The sequence below is a fragment of the Triticum urartu genome, chromosome 6, assembly GCF_003073215.2.
Source record: "Triticum urartu cultivar G1812 chromosome 6, Tu2.1, whole genome shotgun sequence".
Lineage (NCBI taxonomy): Eukaryota > Viridiplantae > Streptophyta > Magnoliopsida > Poales > Poaceae > Triticum > Triticum urartu.
The window spans coordinates 30,593,449-30,608,736 of NC_053027.1; the positions used below are offsets into that span (position 1 = coordinate 30,593,449).

General features: G+C 49.4%; 2 protein-coding genes across 2 annotated transcripts; one reads left to right on the plus strand and one right to left on the minus strand.

The window, feature by feature from the left end:
- Positions 1 to 45: 45 nt before the first annotated feature.
- On the minus strand, positions 46 to 4,399 carry LOC125514896 (probable rhamnogalacturonate lyase C). Its single transcript, XM_048680269.1, has 8 exons — positions 4,224 to 4,399; positions 3,600 to 3,721; positions 2,331 to 2,390; positions 2,089 to 2,205; positions 1,555 to 2,008; positions 1,137 to 1,484; positions 634 to 1,049; positions 46 to 544 (listed from the first exon to the last, which is right to left on the minus strand). The coding sequence occupies exons 1-8, from the start codon at positions 4,353 to 4,355 to the stop codon at positions 67 to 69; spliced, it is 2,127 nt and encodes a 708-aa protein (XP_048536226.1). The 5' UTR covers positions 4,356 to 4,399; the 3' UTR covers positions 46 to 66.
- An 8,092-nt stretch (positions 4,400 to 12,491) lies between these two features.
- Positions 12,492 to 12,869, plus strand: LOC125516061 (histone H4). Its single transcript, XM_048681549.1, has one exon. The coding sequence runs from the start codon at positions 12,551 to 12,553 to the stop codon at positions 12,860 to 12,862; it is 312 nt and encodes a 103-aa protein (XP_048537506.1). The 5' UTR covers positions 12,492 to 12,550; the 3' UTR covers positions 12,863 to 12,869.
- The last annotated feature ends 2,419 nt before the right edge of the window (positions 12,870 to 15,288 follow it).

The following is a 15,288-nucleotide window of genomic DNA, read 5'->3' on the forward strand; positions in this document are numbered from 1 at the left end:
TGCTTTCCATTTCGTTGTAGTATTATTGCGCGACAAAAAACAAAAGACTTTTAACCATGGACTGTATCACTTGCTTAGCAGAAATATCAATGTTGGTAGCACGACAAGCCCACATAGCAAACCGAGAGGCAAGATTTTGCCTAGGCCAGCACTACTTGTGACGCCAGAATCCCAACCGGACGGCCCTTCCAGCCGGACGTAATCGTACATGACCCCCACGAACACGCTGGACGCCCTCGGCTGCGTGACGCTGATGGTGTTCTCCCCTTGCACCAGCAGCCGCCCGTCGATCGGGAACTCGAAGCTCCACCACCTGCCGTGCTCGCCGTGCCGCGCGATCGCGTTGTCGTCCCCGAACTCGGGCGTCAAGAACACTCCCCCGGCCGGCCCCTTCCCCGTCGCCCCGTTCACCTGCACCTTCAGCTTGGACATGTGCGCCGCCGCGAGCGCGATGCGCAGCGTGTAGGTGCCGCCGCCGGCGACGCGGGGCAGGTTGAACCGGATCCGCCGCGTCGTCGGCACGTTCTCGCCGTTGCCCGTCTTCCTGCACCATCAAAAGTTACCGACTGATTTGTCTGGTACAGAGCGAACGTGGCACCTCAAGCTCAGGTTTCAGTTAAGTATCAATGGCACCTTGTGACATGCGCGAAGAACCAGTCCTTGAAGGGGTTGCTCACGCCGATGGTGAAGACGGGGTCGCCGGCGGGGTACAGCTCGGCGTACCGCTCCCACAGCCCGTACTGCCTGTACTTGTCCCTGGCGACGAAGAGCTTGCTGAGGTACCTGGGGTTGGGATCAGGGACCAAGAACTCGGCGGCGCTCCGGTCTGGCACGCCGATCTCCCACAGCGTCGGCCCTGATCGGGGCGGCTCGAACACGAGCTCGCCGAGGGCAATGGCGACGCCGGGCACCACCGTTACTGGGTCCGTGCGCATGTAGTCGCCGAGGACCCCGGGGACCCAGGCGTAGAGGTTGTACTCTCCTGCCCGGACGTTGCCGATGGCGAAGCTGCCGCCGGTCGCCGACGCCCTCGTCCAGAACTGGTAACCCTGAATCCATGGCAAGTCGGCAACAAGGATGAGCATATCCAAAAATTTCTCATCGAGTTTCGGTGGGTTCTTTGCGTGTCTATGTACCTTGCTCTCCGTCGCCCAGGAGCCGGGCTGACCAGGAGCGGCGAGGCCGACGTATGCCAGCCGGGCGGGCACGTCCTCGCCGCCGCTCGTGTACCTGTCTCTGACCATCAACCGACCGGTGACCGAGCCCCTTTCGCCTGCCTTGTGGAAGTCCGGCGACTCCGGGAAGCTGTACGGCCATCTGCTCGCCTCGACCTCCGCCTGCGCCTTGGCGTCTTCCCACAGCGCTCCCCGCTGTGGGTTGGAGTTGAGGTAGATGAACACCGGCCCCATGACCTTCTTCCAGTGCTCGCCGGCCTCGATCTTCGCCACCATATCCTTCCCGATGTAATGAGTCCCCATGAACATCTGCCATTTCACATCAACCACATGGGTTTGGCTCTTCCCGGGACACAAGAAAGAAAGATCGAACACTCACGGTCAAGGAGGTGGGGCCGATGTGGGAGGTGAGCTCGCGCTTGAGGGGGCCGCCGCTCTTGAACTCGTTGCTGGGGGTGACGACCCAGAACCCCACCGGCACCGGGACGCCGCCGCCGCCACGGGCACCGGCAATCCAGCCCTGGACGCGGTTGTCCTTGTTGTCCATCGAGTACTGGTACTTGTCGTCCACTTCCCCCGCGAACTGCGGCTCCGACGGGTGCACGAGCAGCACGGCCTCCTTGTACGCCAGCGGCACGGCCCGGGGCGCGTCCCGGTCCGCCGCCCCTGGCATGTACCTCTGGATCCCGTCCGAGATGGCCATGTAGTTGAACGTCGTGGGGTCGAGCTTGAAGACGAGCCGGGCCTCGGAGACGTCGACGGCCGGCCAGCCGCCGGCGTGCTCGAAGATGGCGTAGCAGTAGAACCCGGAGCCGCCTCTCAGCATCACCAGCCTGATCATGATTCATGCATGATGGACATCAAGATCAACTTTGAAATCATGGCGTCCATGAAGATGGAGTGGTGCGCGCACCTCTTGTCGACGGTGAGCGGGATGCTGTTGAGGCGTGATGGGTCGTAGGTTCTCATGAAAGAGAGCTCCACTTGCTCCTCGGTGGCAGATACCACCCTGAACTCGGTACCATCCAACCTGAAAGCGCAAAGTCAGATAGTTCCTCCCTTCCATTAAGCAAGGCGTAAATTTTATGTCACCAAGAGACAAGGTGTAAATTTTGCCTACAAAATTATTAACAGTGAGGCACTGAGGATATGTACATGTCGTTCATGCCCCTGGGATATCCCGATCCTGGAAAGTTCCAAACTACATCCCAGTACCTGCAAATTTTCAGATACAAAATCACAATTCAAATTACTACGAATTACTACTGCACATAGGCCACTTAGATAATGGTAAGAGCATCTCTAGCAGATCCCGTAAAAGCGGTCAAACCTTCACATTTAGGGTACATGTTGAAGAGAACACACCGAACAGATCCTGTAAAATAGCATGTCCTCGTAATTTTTTACAGGTTCACATGTATTAGAGCACCCATCCGTCATATGTGGAGGATTTGAGCCGTTTGTTGAGGATCCTGTAAAACCGGTCAACGCTGGAGTAGGGGCCTGGTGACGCCGCGCGCAGACAGCGAGCAGGCAGAGGAGCTCGGCAGCGGCCGACCGGAGCATCGCCGGAGCACGCAGCGGGCGGAGCAGCATCGCTCTGGCTGGCCGGAGTTTGAGTTTGTCCATGTGTGCGTACCAGGGAAGAAGAAGCGTGAGGTGAAAAGGAAGAAAAAAGCTTTTACGGTATGGGTTTACGGGATCTGTACGTTCGATGCCTCGCGATACCATAAATTCGTTTTAAGGGGACTTGTATACTATTTTAATAGATGATGTTTTTAAGGGATCGGCTAGAGATGCTCTAACTCATTAGAAGACCCCACGCCGGTTTCCTAGGACGGCATAGCGAAGGCGTCCTCCCGTCCATGTGGCAGAGAGGACGACAGCGGCAAAGTCTCCACCACATGGAGCTCTAAAAAATGTCTACTATATTTTTTCACATATCTAAAATGGTATTATTACAACAACAAAAAGTTTTCATGAATATTAAAATATTCACAAGTTTTCAAGAAGAAGTTCACAAACTTTTAAAATACTTATGATTTTTTTAAATGGTCATGAGTGTAAACAAATATTGGTGATTTTGTTCTTAAAAAAATCTTTGAATGTAAGCCATATGGCTTTCAAAAATGTTGGGTTTTGAAAACAATCTGTAAAAACATGTTATGGAATATAAAAAAGTGTTTACGGATTTCTGAAAAAGTTCTTGAATCTTAAAAAGGTTTTCATTAGTTTTCTAAAATGTTCATGGGTATTTTAAGAAATGTTCATCGAATTTTAAAATTGTTCTATCAGTTTAAAAAATCAGTGGATATTTTAAAAATATTCATGAATTTTAAAAGAAGTTCATGAATTTAGCAAAATGTTCATGTACCTAAAAAATAAGAAAAACAAACATGAAAAATCCAGGCATAACGGACATACCCGCCTGATATCTCATCGTTGTTGAGGTAGAGGAGGTTAGTGTCGTCGACATAACGGACGGCGATGATCTGGCCCTGCGGCTTGGACACTGCCACCTGCACAATGCCGTTGTCCACCACCACCTGTTGTATCATGCAAACCATTACATTATGTCACATTATCTGCACACGAAAAAATTGTAGGAGTACCACATATCCGACGACCTCAAAGAACCATGCTAAATTCACACATCTGGTTTTGATGTCTGCTGGGAAACCGGTATGCATCTTTTTATTACGTTTGGAAATTATTGTAGGAGTACCACATATCCGACGACCTCAAAGAACCGTGCTAAATTCACACATCTGGTTTTGATGTCTGCTGGGAAACCGGTATGCATCTTTTTATTACGTTTGAAAATTGATTTATAGACATACTATAAAGTAAGATTATTATTTTTTGGCAGTAAGAGGCTGTTTGGTATCGCTCTATTCCACAACTCTACTTCTGAAGTTGGCGGAGCTGCAGTTTAAAATGACGAAGTTACATTTTCAAGAGTACGTGATTACCAAATAGGGCCTACAAGTCGCAAGCAAGGAGGAGAAACGGTTAAGAAAACCAACCAGCAGCTGGTAGCGCGCGCACCTGGTGCTGATCTTCCTGCAGCGTAACGCCGGCGCCTAGGGTCCCTGGAGTCGCCGCGCGCGCCACGGGCGGCAGCTGCGACGCCGCCGCAATGACAGAGAGCAGGAACGCCATGACCGCCCACGTCGACATCGCCGTGCATGCATGCGTCGCTGCCGGAGCGAAAGAAGGAGGTCGACCTCTTGCTGCAATGAAGCTTGTCGTGGACGGATCCTTGATGCATATATAAGATCATCTCTAATTCCCTAACGTAGGAGAAAAGCGATTCGAAGCTGTCTTGGAGCCGGTGGAATTACCCCGAGCAGATTCTATGCGTCGGAACGAAGAAGCGAACTTAGCAGCTTGCTTCGGTTCCAATGACTTTGCAGCGGCACGCAACCAAGAGGGAGAGGGAGACGATTATTTTGACCGTGCAAAAGCATTGGCACCATGTATGGGGGAAATGGATGCTTGCACCAAAGGATTTTCACAGTATAGGAACGTTCGCTAAAGTTTTCATGAAAAACTAGACTTGAGTTCTAAACTCATGAAATAATTCTTCGGAAGTTCCAGTGCATCCATTTCCTTATACTTTTTAAAATCAAGTAACATTTTTTCTTTTTGAAACTCCATTCCTTTTCTTTACATCTCCAAATGTTTGTTCGCAACCATTCTGTGTTTTGTCGTGTAGAATTCAGCACGGCTCGTCCCTCCGCCCCCAGCATGCAAAGGAAGGCTATCGCCTTCCTGCCCCTCACCGGTGTTGGATCCATCATCCGAACATTTTGTGGTTGAGGACTGGAAGCACGGAGGCGCTGCAGCGCGTGGCCGCACCCTTGGAGGTTTTGGTTTGCTTGACATTGGCCAGAGCCATGGAATTATCCATGGTCAGGGTCAGCAGGACGGCAAGGATGGCGTCCACTAGGCCCTCGGGTCGCGGAGCCGATGACCTGTCTCCTGCAGTGAAATCGCGCCAGTCCTGAGAGTACAAAAATTCTGTTAAAAATTAGGGTCGGGGAATACGTCACAAGCTAAAGTAAGGGTGAGTCCTCGGACCTTGCCCGAGGTGCGCTTCACTCGATAGCCGATGAGGGTGTTATTTTCAGGATTTGTGTAAGGTTGAACCAACTTGCAAGGCCAAAACTAAAGATTGAGAGAGGCTTAGAGGGACCGACGAGCATCCTCGGTTTGAAGACCGGTTCAGTGCCTACTGACAGAGTCCTGGATTAGGGTGTGCTCGGTGTGTCGATTGCCGGTCCTTTGGCTGGGCTGAGCCCCCCCCCCCCCCCCCCCCCCCCCCCCCCCCCCCCCCCCCCCCCCCCCCCCCCCCCCCCCCCCCCCCCCCCCCCAAGCTCATCAACTAGTGGGCCTCGCCCATCTCGGCCAAGTACACCAACAAGGAATGACCAAAAGACTTGGCGCACACTCCAAAGTTTAGGGGTAGTATCCGACACGTTTGCCCCAAGATACAACCGATTTATGTGTAACCCTAGGCAACCCCGAGATATGTATAAACCGAGGTGCATGGACCGTAGAGGGAGGAACTCATTCACATACAATCTCACGGTAGATCACCTGTATTTTTTACCCCATCCACAATAATACAATCAAAGCAGAAGTAGGGTAATATCTCTTTGAGAGAGCCCGAACTTGAGTAAACACCGTGTTTCCTATTACTACCGTGCCAAGGCTACCAGGTCGGGACTCCCTACCCGAGATCCGCCATATTTAGCTCGGACACGTATTGCTTGATGAAACTATGGCGGCTGGTGAACATTTTTTGATGATATGTTTTTCATGTAAGACTACGATGGTTGGTGCATATTTTGAATGTTATGTTTCATATGCATATTTTGGATGGTATATTTTCACCATAACGCCATTTTCTAAAAACGAATGTTGTATATGGTTAAAAAAATTGCCCACACTCATTCTTAGATCAGGGCTGACAATGGGGATTACCCAGGCGGGTATTGGACTCCCATCCCCGTCCCCGCGACAACCATCCCATCCCATCCCCGTCCCCATACCCGCCCATGAGGATAAAACTTTCCCATTCCCCATCCTTGTCGGGTTTTCTATCCCCATGGGGAAGCCCATACATGCAATCAACAACAACCTTCAGTAGCATTTATGTAGAAAAAACAACATTTCAACATAATAAACAATATGTTTGTGACGCCCCCTATTCAATCGTACACTAATCATACACGCAAACGTGTACGATCAAGACCAGGGACTCACGGGAAGATATCACAACACAACTCTACAAATAAAATAAGTCATACAAGCATCATATTACAAGCCAGGGGCCTCGAGGGCTCGAATACAAGAGCTCGATCATAGACGAGTCAGCGGAAGCAACAATATCTGAGTACAGACATAAGTTAAACAAGTTGCCATAAGATGGCTAGCACAAACTGGGATACAGATCGAAAGAGGCGCAAGCCTCCTGCCTGGGATCCTCCTAACTACTCCTGGTCGTCGTCAGCAGGCAGCACGTAGTAGTAGGCACCTCCGGTGTAGTAGGAGTCGTCGTCGACGGTGGCGTCTGGCTCCTGGGCTCCAACATCTGGTTGCGAGAACCAGGTAGAAGGGATAGAGGGAAAAGAAGGAGAAAGCAACCGTGAGTACTCTTCCAAAGTACTCGCAAGCAAGGAGCTACACTACATATGTATGCATTGGTATCAACTGGAATAAGGCTATCATATGTGGACTGAACTGCAGAATGCCGGAATAAGAGGGGGATAGCTAGTCCTTTCGAAGACTACGCTTCTGGCAGCCTCCGTCTTGCAGCATGTAGAAGAGAGTAAACTGAAGTCCTCCAGGTATCATCACATAGCATAATCCTAACCGATGATCCTCCCCTCGTCGCCCTGTGAGAGAGCGATCACCGGTTGTATCTGGCACTTGGAAGGGTGTGTTTTATTAAGTATCCGGTTCTAGTTGTCATAAGGTCAAGGTACAACTCCAAGTCGTCCTGTTACCGAAGATCACGGCTATTCGAATAGATTAACTTCCCTGCAGGGGTGCACCACATATCCCAACACGCTCGATCCCATTTGGCCGGACACACTTTCCTGGGTCATGCCCGGCCTCGGAAGATCAACACGTCGCAGCCCTACCTAGGCACAACAGAGAGGTCAGCACGCCGGTCTAAACCCTATGGCGCAGGGGTCTGGGCCCATCGCCCTTTGCACACCTGCACATTGCGAACGCGGCCGGAGAGCAGACCTAGCAACCTCCATTACAAAGGAAGTTGCGTTACGCGGTCCAACCCGGCGCGCGCCGCTCAGTCGCTGACGTCACGAAGGCTTCGGCTGATACCACGACGTCGAGTGCCCATAACTGTCCCCGCGTAGATGGTTAGTGCGTATAGGCCAGTAGCCAGACTCAGATCAAATACCAAGATCTCGTTAAGCGTGTTATGTATCCGCGAACGCCGACCAGGCCCAGGCCCACCTCTCTCCTAGGTGGTCTCAACCTGCCCTGTCGCTCCGCCTCAAAGTAACAGTCGGGGGCCGTCGGGAACTCAGGCCCACCACTACCTGGATGGAGCCACCTGCCCCTTCAGCCCCCATCTCCAAACAGTATCCCCGCTAATGTAACAGTGTAAAGTATATAGTATATGCCCGTGATCACCTCCCGAAGTGATCACGGCTCAGTAGTATAGCATGGCAGACGGACAAGAGTGTAGGGCCACTGATGATAATCTAGCATCCTATACTAAGCGTTTAGGATTGCAGGTAAGGTATCAACAGTTGTAGAAACAATGACAGGCTATGCATGAGAATAGGATTAATGGAAAGCAGTGGAGCCGGAAACAATGACAGTTGTAGAAACAGTGACAGGCTATTCATGAGAATAGGATTAATGGTAAGGTATCAACAGTTGTAGAAACAATGACAGGCTATACCGGTGAAGGGGGGAAACATCCGGGAAAGTATCCCCGGTGTTTCGCGTTTTCGGGCAGAGGAGCCGGAGGGGAAAGTTTGCGAGTTTGATATGTTAGGAATGTGTGGCGGACGAACGGGCTGCGTATCCGGGTTCGTCTCGTCGTTCTGAGCAAATTTCATGTACAAAGTTTTCCCATCCGAGCTACGGTTTATTTTCTATTAATTTTAAAAGATTTTAAATCATTTTAGGATTTATTTAATTATTTTAATTCGAAAATTAGAGGTTAAATGCTATGGATACACATAAGTGTACCCAGAGGTGTATACATGGGGCTGACTGGTGGGGACAGGGGCTGACTCAACAGCCAAGTCAGCAGTCAAAGTTTGACTGTTGACTGGTCAACTTGACAGATAGGGTCCGTTGACTGGGTCAACTACACAGTCAGCAGTCAACAGTCCTGTTGACTTAGTCAAACTTAAGTGTGGGTCCCATTGGTCATAGACTGTTTAGTCAAATTAGGGTTTAATTAACCTAACTAATTGATTAGATTAATTAACAGGATTAATTAACTTAATTAATTAAATAAATAAATAATTATTTTAATTAATTAATTATTATATTTTTATTCATTTTTTTCTTTAATTCGTTCTGGGGCGGGGCCCGTTGTCATAGGCCCAGGGGGCCTATCGGGCGCGGTTAACGGGCGTGCGCCCGTGCGAGGGCACGGGGCAACAGGGGCGTCGGCGAGGCCGTAGCCCGGCACGGTGGTGCAAGGCCGTGGCCTCGGAGAGGCCAGCAGGGGGCACGGGCGCGGCGCGGCCTGGGGCCAGGCGCGCGACGGCGGTCGACGGCGGCGACCCGGGCGGCTTGAACGGCGTCGAGGATGGGTACAGGCGCGGCTGGGGCGTCATGCGCGGGGCTGTCGGGGCTGCAGCGAGCGTGGCGTGGGCGCGAACGGGAGCTGCGGTGGCCTCCGCGGGCAGCGGCGAGGGAGGAGAAGTAGGGGGCGCGAGAGGGGGTGCGAGGGAAGCCAGGACGGGGCAGGCCTCGTGGCCAGGGCGCAACGGGCGGCCGGCTACAGCGGCAGAGCAGCGGGGTGCAGGCGCGCGCGCGTCGGCACGCCCAGGAGGGGGCCGGCCACGGCGCGGGCGGAGGCTAGCGGCGGGTCCGGCGAGCTGCAGCAAGGGGCACGGGCGCGTGCGGGAGCAGAGCTCCAGGCGGGGGGGCGCGGTGGAGCCAGGGGGCTCGTCTGACCTGAGATGAGGCGGGCGCGAGCGTGCGGCGGAGAGGGGAGAGGAGGCCGAGGGCCTCACCGGGGTGCGTAGGGTCTGGGGAGCGGGGGTTGAGGAGGAAGACGGCGACGACGTCGTAGAGGAGGCAGGCCGGTGGGGCGGAGGAAGCAGTCCGGCGGGGGAGGAGCTCCGGGCGCCGGTGTCTGGCGGTTCCAGGCGGCGGGCGCGCGGGGGAGTGGGACGAGGGGATCGGGATCCCCCGATCCAGATCCAGACGATGGAGGGGGAGTGGTGCGAGTGGGGGTGGGTTAGGTTAGGGTTTGCGGGTAGTGGGGGTTGTTATAGCCGGGGCGGGCCGACTGGGCTAGGTGGGTTGGCCCAGTTGGGCCACGGCCCAAGGAAGGAGTGTTCTCCCTTTTTTTTTGGTTTTTCTGTTTTCTCCTTTTGTATTTTCTTTCTTTTATTTATTTTCTCTCTATTTTATTTAACTTAAATCCATCTAGCCATTTTATAAAAATGTGTTTGTTGCATCATAATTACCTTGGTAATATTCGGCAACCACCGAACATTTTTGTTTCAATTTTTAAAAACTTTTATTGTTGTCATTAATTTGAATTTGAATTTTGAACAGTTTCTAATTAGTGCGAGGATGGCAACAGTAATCGGGATGACGTGGCATGATTAGCGTGGGATCACTGTAGCTTAATTACCTGGGCGTCACAATGTTGTGGCTAGATTAGCCATTTCTTTTGGATTTTTTGGGTCAAAGGGACGGGATTGGTAGAAATTTGGGTAGGTATGGTCGGAATTACCTGCGTCCACCTTTTTTAGGGTCCACATGTAAGGCATTCATGGGTAAGGTAGATAATGGGTATGGGTAATGTTATCCAATCTTCATCACAATCTTGTGCGATGGGTAAGATATTTGACCCACCAGTTTTCCCATGGGCACAAAAAATCTACAGTGATGGATATAAGCGCAATTAAGTTTCGGAGAGTTAGAAGCCCCCCCCCCCCCTCCCGCGCGAACTATAGAGCCAAAAGAAACCATGAACCATGATAGAAGAGCCCCCCGCACATTAGTAAATATGTTATAGTAGCCTCATTAGACCCGTGCCCATTCTCACTTTACCGAGTCCGAACAACTCTCAATTATCGTATAAAAATCACACTCAATTCATAACCCAAATAACTCCTACAACTGTTGAGCAACAAGGTAACCAAACAAACCTTCTTTCGATTCCTGGAAATCAACAACCACAACTCCTTTCGAGGAATTCACAGCCATAGGGATTCTCACGATTTCGTAGCCCAAACAATGGGACCTCGCTTTCACTTAGGCCTCGTAGGGAACACTGGGAACTGCTCTCGTGTTTAATTTTTTTGATCCCAAAACTCAGGAGCTCCTATTTAGCGCTTAAGGTGCCAAGATGCCTCTATAGCATACACTAGATGACGGCCATTTAAGTTCGCCCAACCGCTACTCAAACCGCCTCTTGACTCGTTTGTGTTTTTTGTGTGCTCGTTCCTCTGTTGCATGGGCGCCAGGGAAAATATATATCATTTTTGTATTACTTTTTTAAAAGTTGGTGAAATAATAAAAAGTTCATGTTTTCTAAAAATACTCACAAAATATTGCAAATTCATGAGTTCTGAAAATGTTTGTAGTTTTGAAAATGTTTGCAGCTCTGAGGAATGTTTTGCGAAATTTAAGAAGTCCCTAAGTTTTCAAAATGTTCATATTTTTATATAAAAACACATGCACACACGCGCACACACACATCAGCAAACCTTTTTGCTTTGATATGGGTACGTGCTCTGCATGGACGGGTCTAGGTGGAGGTCGAGAGCGAGAGTTGGTGTCACATTGTGGCACTGCATTGTAACTACACTCCCATGAACAAAAAATAATCTGTTTTTTTATTTACTATTCACCCGAGCTCATTTGAGCTCTGATTGAGAAATTCCACTCCCCTTTGTCTGGGCTATTTATGGATTTGATGCCTCAAGATACTTGAATCTCAAACAAATACCCATACTTCTTACATCCGATTCTCTGGAATCAAATATAAAAATTGAACTAGCATGCAACCCAAGCCTGAAGCAGTGACTGTTGATTCTCAACCCGCAACTTACCCAAGTTCTCGTGTTATTACACCAGAAATGCCACCCCGCTCCCTCGGTTTTCTCCATCGACATGTTCTCCTCCCCATGTTATTTCTCTCTCCCCCTTTTTCCTTGTGCGTGCGAGAGAGATAGAGGCGATGCATGACTCTTTCTAGGCTTCTGACGCCACTCACCACGTCCGATGCCCCTGCTGGCTCTAAAGCGGGCAGATCCGAGTGCACGCTTCCTTGTACTTCAGCCATCGAGCTCCCTGCGCCTCGCTGACGTCTCCCTGCATCTCATCGGAGTTCCACCTTTGCCGCCCAAGCATGACCTGCACGCATATCAGGACGAGGTAAGAGTTTTCTGTCTCTCCAAATATGTATTCTTGGAGACCGGCGCATTCAACTTTTGATACTTGTGTTGTGTGTATGGACATCCAAAAAATATATTGAATTTTTTGTGGGATAGAATATATATTCATTTGTTCATTTTAAAATCCGATGCATATATGTTGTACTCCCTCCGTAAAATAATATAAGAGCAGTTATAACACTACTTTAGTGATCTAAACGCTGCTATATTAGTTTACATAGGGACTATTTCATTTTATCTACTTGATTCTGGTATTCAACATGGATTTTAAAAAATGTTTGTGATTTAGAAAAAAAATTGTTTGCACACACAAGTTTTTAGAAGTGCATATTTTCATAAAATGAACCAAAAAAGAAAAAAACCAGACAAAACCCGAGTGACAGTGCACGTGAAAGCTATCGGATTCAGCTGTTAACGGGCTCGAAACCGCTCCAAAGCCCTGAACACGTCCAGGTCAATTCGGGCGAAAACACACATGTCCTGAGAAAACACACCTCTCCCGCCCACGCTCCCGCTCCCGCTCCCGGCCACGTCACCGATCCGCGCCACCCCTCCTCATCCACTCTCAGGCATCCATCTCCATCGGACGGTTCACAGGCCGCATCACGCGGATCGCTCTCATCTCCTCCACGGAAACCTCGCAGCTATAAATCCCCCACACGCCACATCAATCCCCCACACCACAACAACCTCCACCAGCAACAAAAGCGAAGCTCGCCGGAGAAAGAAGCGTCGAAGATGTCGGGCCGCGGCAAGGGAGGGAAGGGGCTGGGCAAGGGCGGCGCCAAGCGCCACCGGAAGGTGCTGCGCGACAACATCCAGGGCATCACCAAGCCGGCCATCCGCCGTCTGGCTCGCCGTGGAGGCGTGAAGCGCATCTCGGGGCTCATCTACGAGGAGACCCGGGGCGTGCTCAAGATCTTCCTCGAGAACGTCATCCGCGATGCCGTCACCTACACCGAGCACGCCCGCCGCAAGACCGTCACCGCCATGGACGTCGTCTACGCCCTCAAGCGCCAGGGACGCACCCTCTACGGATTCGGCGGCTAGGCCCCCAGATTTGTGCTCGTAGCTAGCTATGGCTGTGTAGTGTTCATGGTCTTCGGTGTAATGGCCGCATCTCGCTGCTGTATGTCTTGGCCTTGACTGTTGTTTGGATGTAGCTCTGAGATGGAATTGAAATTGAAGCAGCTTACCCTTGAATTCTTCTCCAATCTCTCACTCTGTTGATGCTGATTTGTGTGAGCAGTCAGAAATTACTAATTTCCCACTCTGTAATTTACCCCTGAATTACTAGTTTACCCTTGAATTCTTCTGCGATCTCTCACTCTGTTGATGTTGATTTGTGTCTCTCGCTCTGTAATTTGCTGCCTCCCAAAATCAACCGTGTGGGCTTCAGTGTACGGTTGATTCAAACCGTCGCTGCATTTTTGTAGCTTGCGTTTTCTCCGATTCCACGGCTTGTCCTGAACATTTTCTGTACTCCGTCAGTTGAGCCAAGTTTCAGATAAGACATGTGCTGCCCATTTCGGATCTGGTGAGCAATTTGTACTGTCATGGGAAGCAGCTGCCCTTTTTGCGCTCGTTTCGAAAATAGATGCCTACCTAAATCAACCGTAACAAGTGTAAGCTGGTTTGCTTGGCTGAACATAGATTTTTTACTACCTACCCCAACTTTTTGAATCGATTAGGAGCAGTTAATTTATTTTGCTTAAAATGCATAGCATGAGCTGAATGCGTACTGATTTCCTCTCAATAAGTTGCTCTGTCGATGCGCAGTAGTCAGATCTTACCTGTGCGTTCTCCAATTCCCTGTTGATGTTTCAAGTTCTGCAATCAGTTGCTCTGCAATTCTCTGCCCCCAAATACAATCGTGTTTGCTTCAGTGTATCCTGCATTCGAACCAAATCGCATACTCTCGACACTTAATATGCTGACCGGACATCCGAATTGTGAAGATGGCAAGCTGCTGATTTCTTTTGGCCTTTTCAAAATAGATATTGACCATCTGAATATCTGATGTGTCTTTCTGAATTGCGATGACACGCAGCAACTGATTTGTTCGGCTGAACATGGATTCTAGACTACCTAACCCAACGATTTAAAATCTGAGTGATGGTAAGAAGCAACTGATTTATTCTCCTTTTCTTTATGCCGGAAGAAGCAACTGATTTCTTGGTCACAACATACATATGAGCCAAATTCAGATGGAAAAAAGACATGAACTGGGGGACCTCAAGTTGCAAACATCAGGCTCATGGTGTCTGGGTTTGCTTTACAGCTACCCATGTAAGTAGTTATGTATCCAAGGATTTTTATTATTGCCTTAATGCTGAGATGTCAGCCTGAAACGATCAAAGGAGGCGCATCTCTAACTGATCCTCTATCCTAAAAGTCCAAAATGTGTCTCCTCTCTCATTTCTTTATACTTTTTATATGTTTAAACTTTTCTCTATCTAGCAAATCACTTAAAACTTAATAAAAAAACCGAACACAGATTTTTGTACATAAATTTATTTTTAAATCATTTTAAACTAGTTAATTGCATAATTCGACTATGGTACCTTGTTAGCATAATACTACGTAAAGGGTTCATGTCCAAGGAAAATCATACTGTATGATTTAACAATACAATATCCCCAAGACCCATATTTGTACATGTGGGTCGTGATTACTCGAAGTGGACCCGGAAGACTCACACTATTAGTTGTCGGTCCAAATGACTTGAGTGGTATATGTGGTGAAATCATACTGTTTTTTTTTTTGCATTTTTAGATTTAAATGGAGATATGTTTTAGAAACAGATATGGTTTTGTACCATTCGCCAAAAACAGAAAGATATGGTTTTATATGTTGTAGATGGCATTAAACGTTAAGGAAAAGAAGAACATCTGGACGATGTTTATATATACACGGCTGTCGAAACTGAAATTTGCATACTATACGTCCGATAGCAAACCCTAGCAATAACGCTCCGTATTCATCTGCCGACACCACTGCCATGTTACTTCAGGTGTGTTTGGATTGTGGCCAAAGTGCACCCTACCAAAATTTTGCTCATGACCTAAAGATTAGTCTTTGTTTGGATTGTTGCCAAATTTTTGGCATGCCAATGAACTCTAGCCAACTCTAGTTCATTTTTTCTTGCCAATATTGGCCAAATCATGGGCAACGAAAACCTCAATCAAAATTTTAGCTAGCCACTGCTTTGATGGGGCAACCTTGGGCATAAACCAAACACACCCTTGAACTTTGATGGAGTAACAACCCTGTTATTTCCATACATAAAGAAAACTTTAATGACACAGGGCCAGCTTAGGGCCTAGGCGGGAGGGGTGCCCAAGCCTGGAGGGGGCCTCAGAGCTCTTATTTCTGCATAGAAGGCCCATAGGCTGACCAGTATTCGATATAGCAAGCAACCGTGTACCCTCTTACCCCCACGCGCACTTTGGGCCTGCCCAGTGAGGGGCCGGGAG

Coding starts and splice junctions, on each gene's coding strand:
- LOC125514896 (XM_048680269.1), bottom strand. CDS start 4,355: ATGTCGACGTGGGCGGTCATGGCGTTCCTGCTCTCTGTCATTGCGGCG. Junction 3,722..4,223: donor TGCAGGAAGATCAGCACCAG/GTGCGCGCGCTA, acceptor ATGATACAACAG/GTGGTGGTGGACAACGGCAT. Junction 1,485..1,554: donor TCGGCCCCACCTCCTTGACC/GTGAGTGTTCGA, acceptor GTGAAATGGCAG/ATGTTCATGGGGACTCATTA.
- LOC125516061 (XM_048681549.1), top strand. CDS start 12,551: ATGTCGGGCCGCGGCAAGGGAGGGAAGGGGCTGGGCAAGGGCGGCGCC.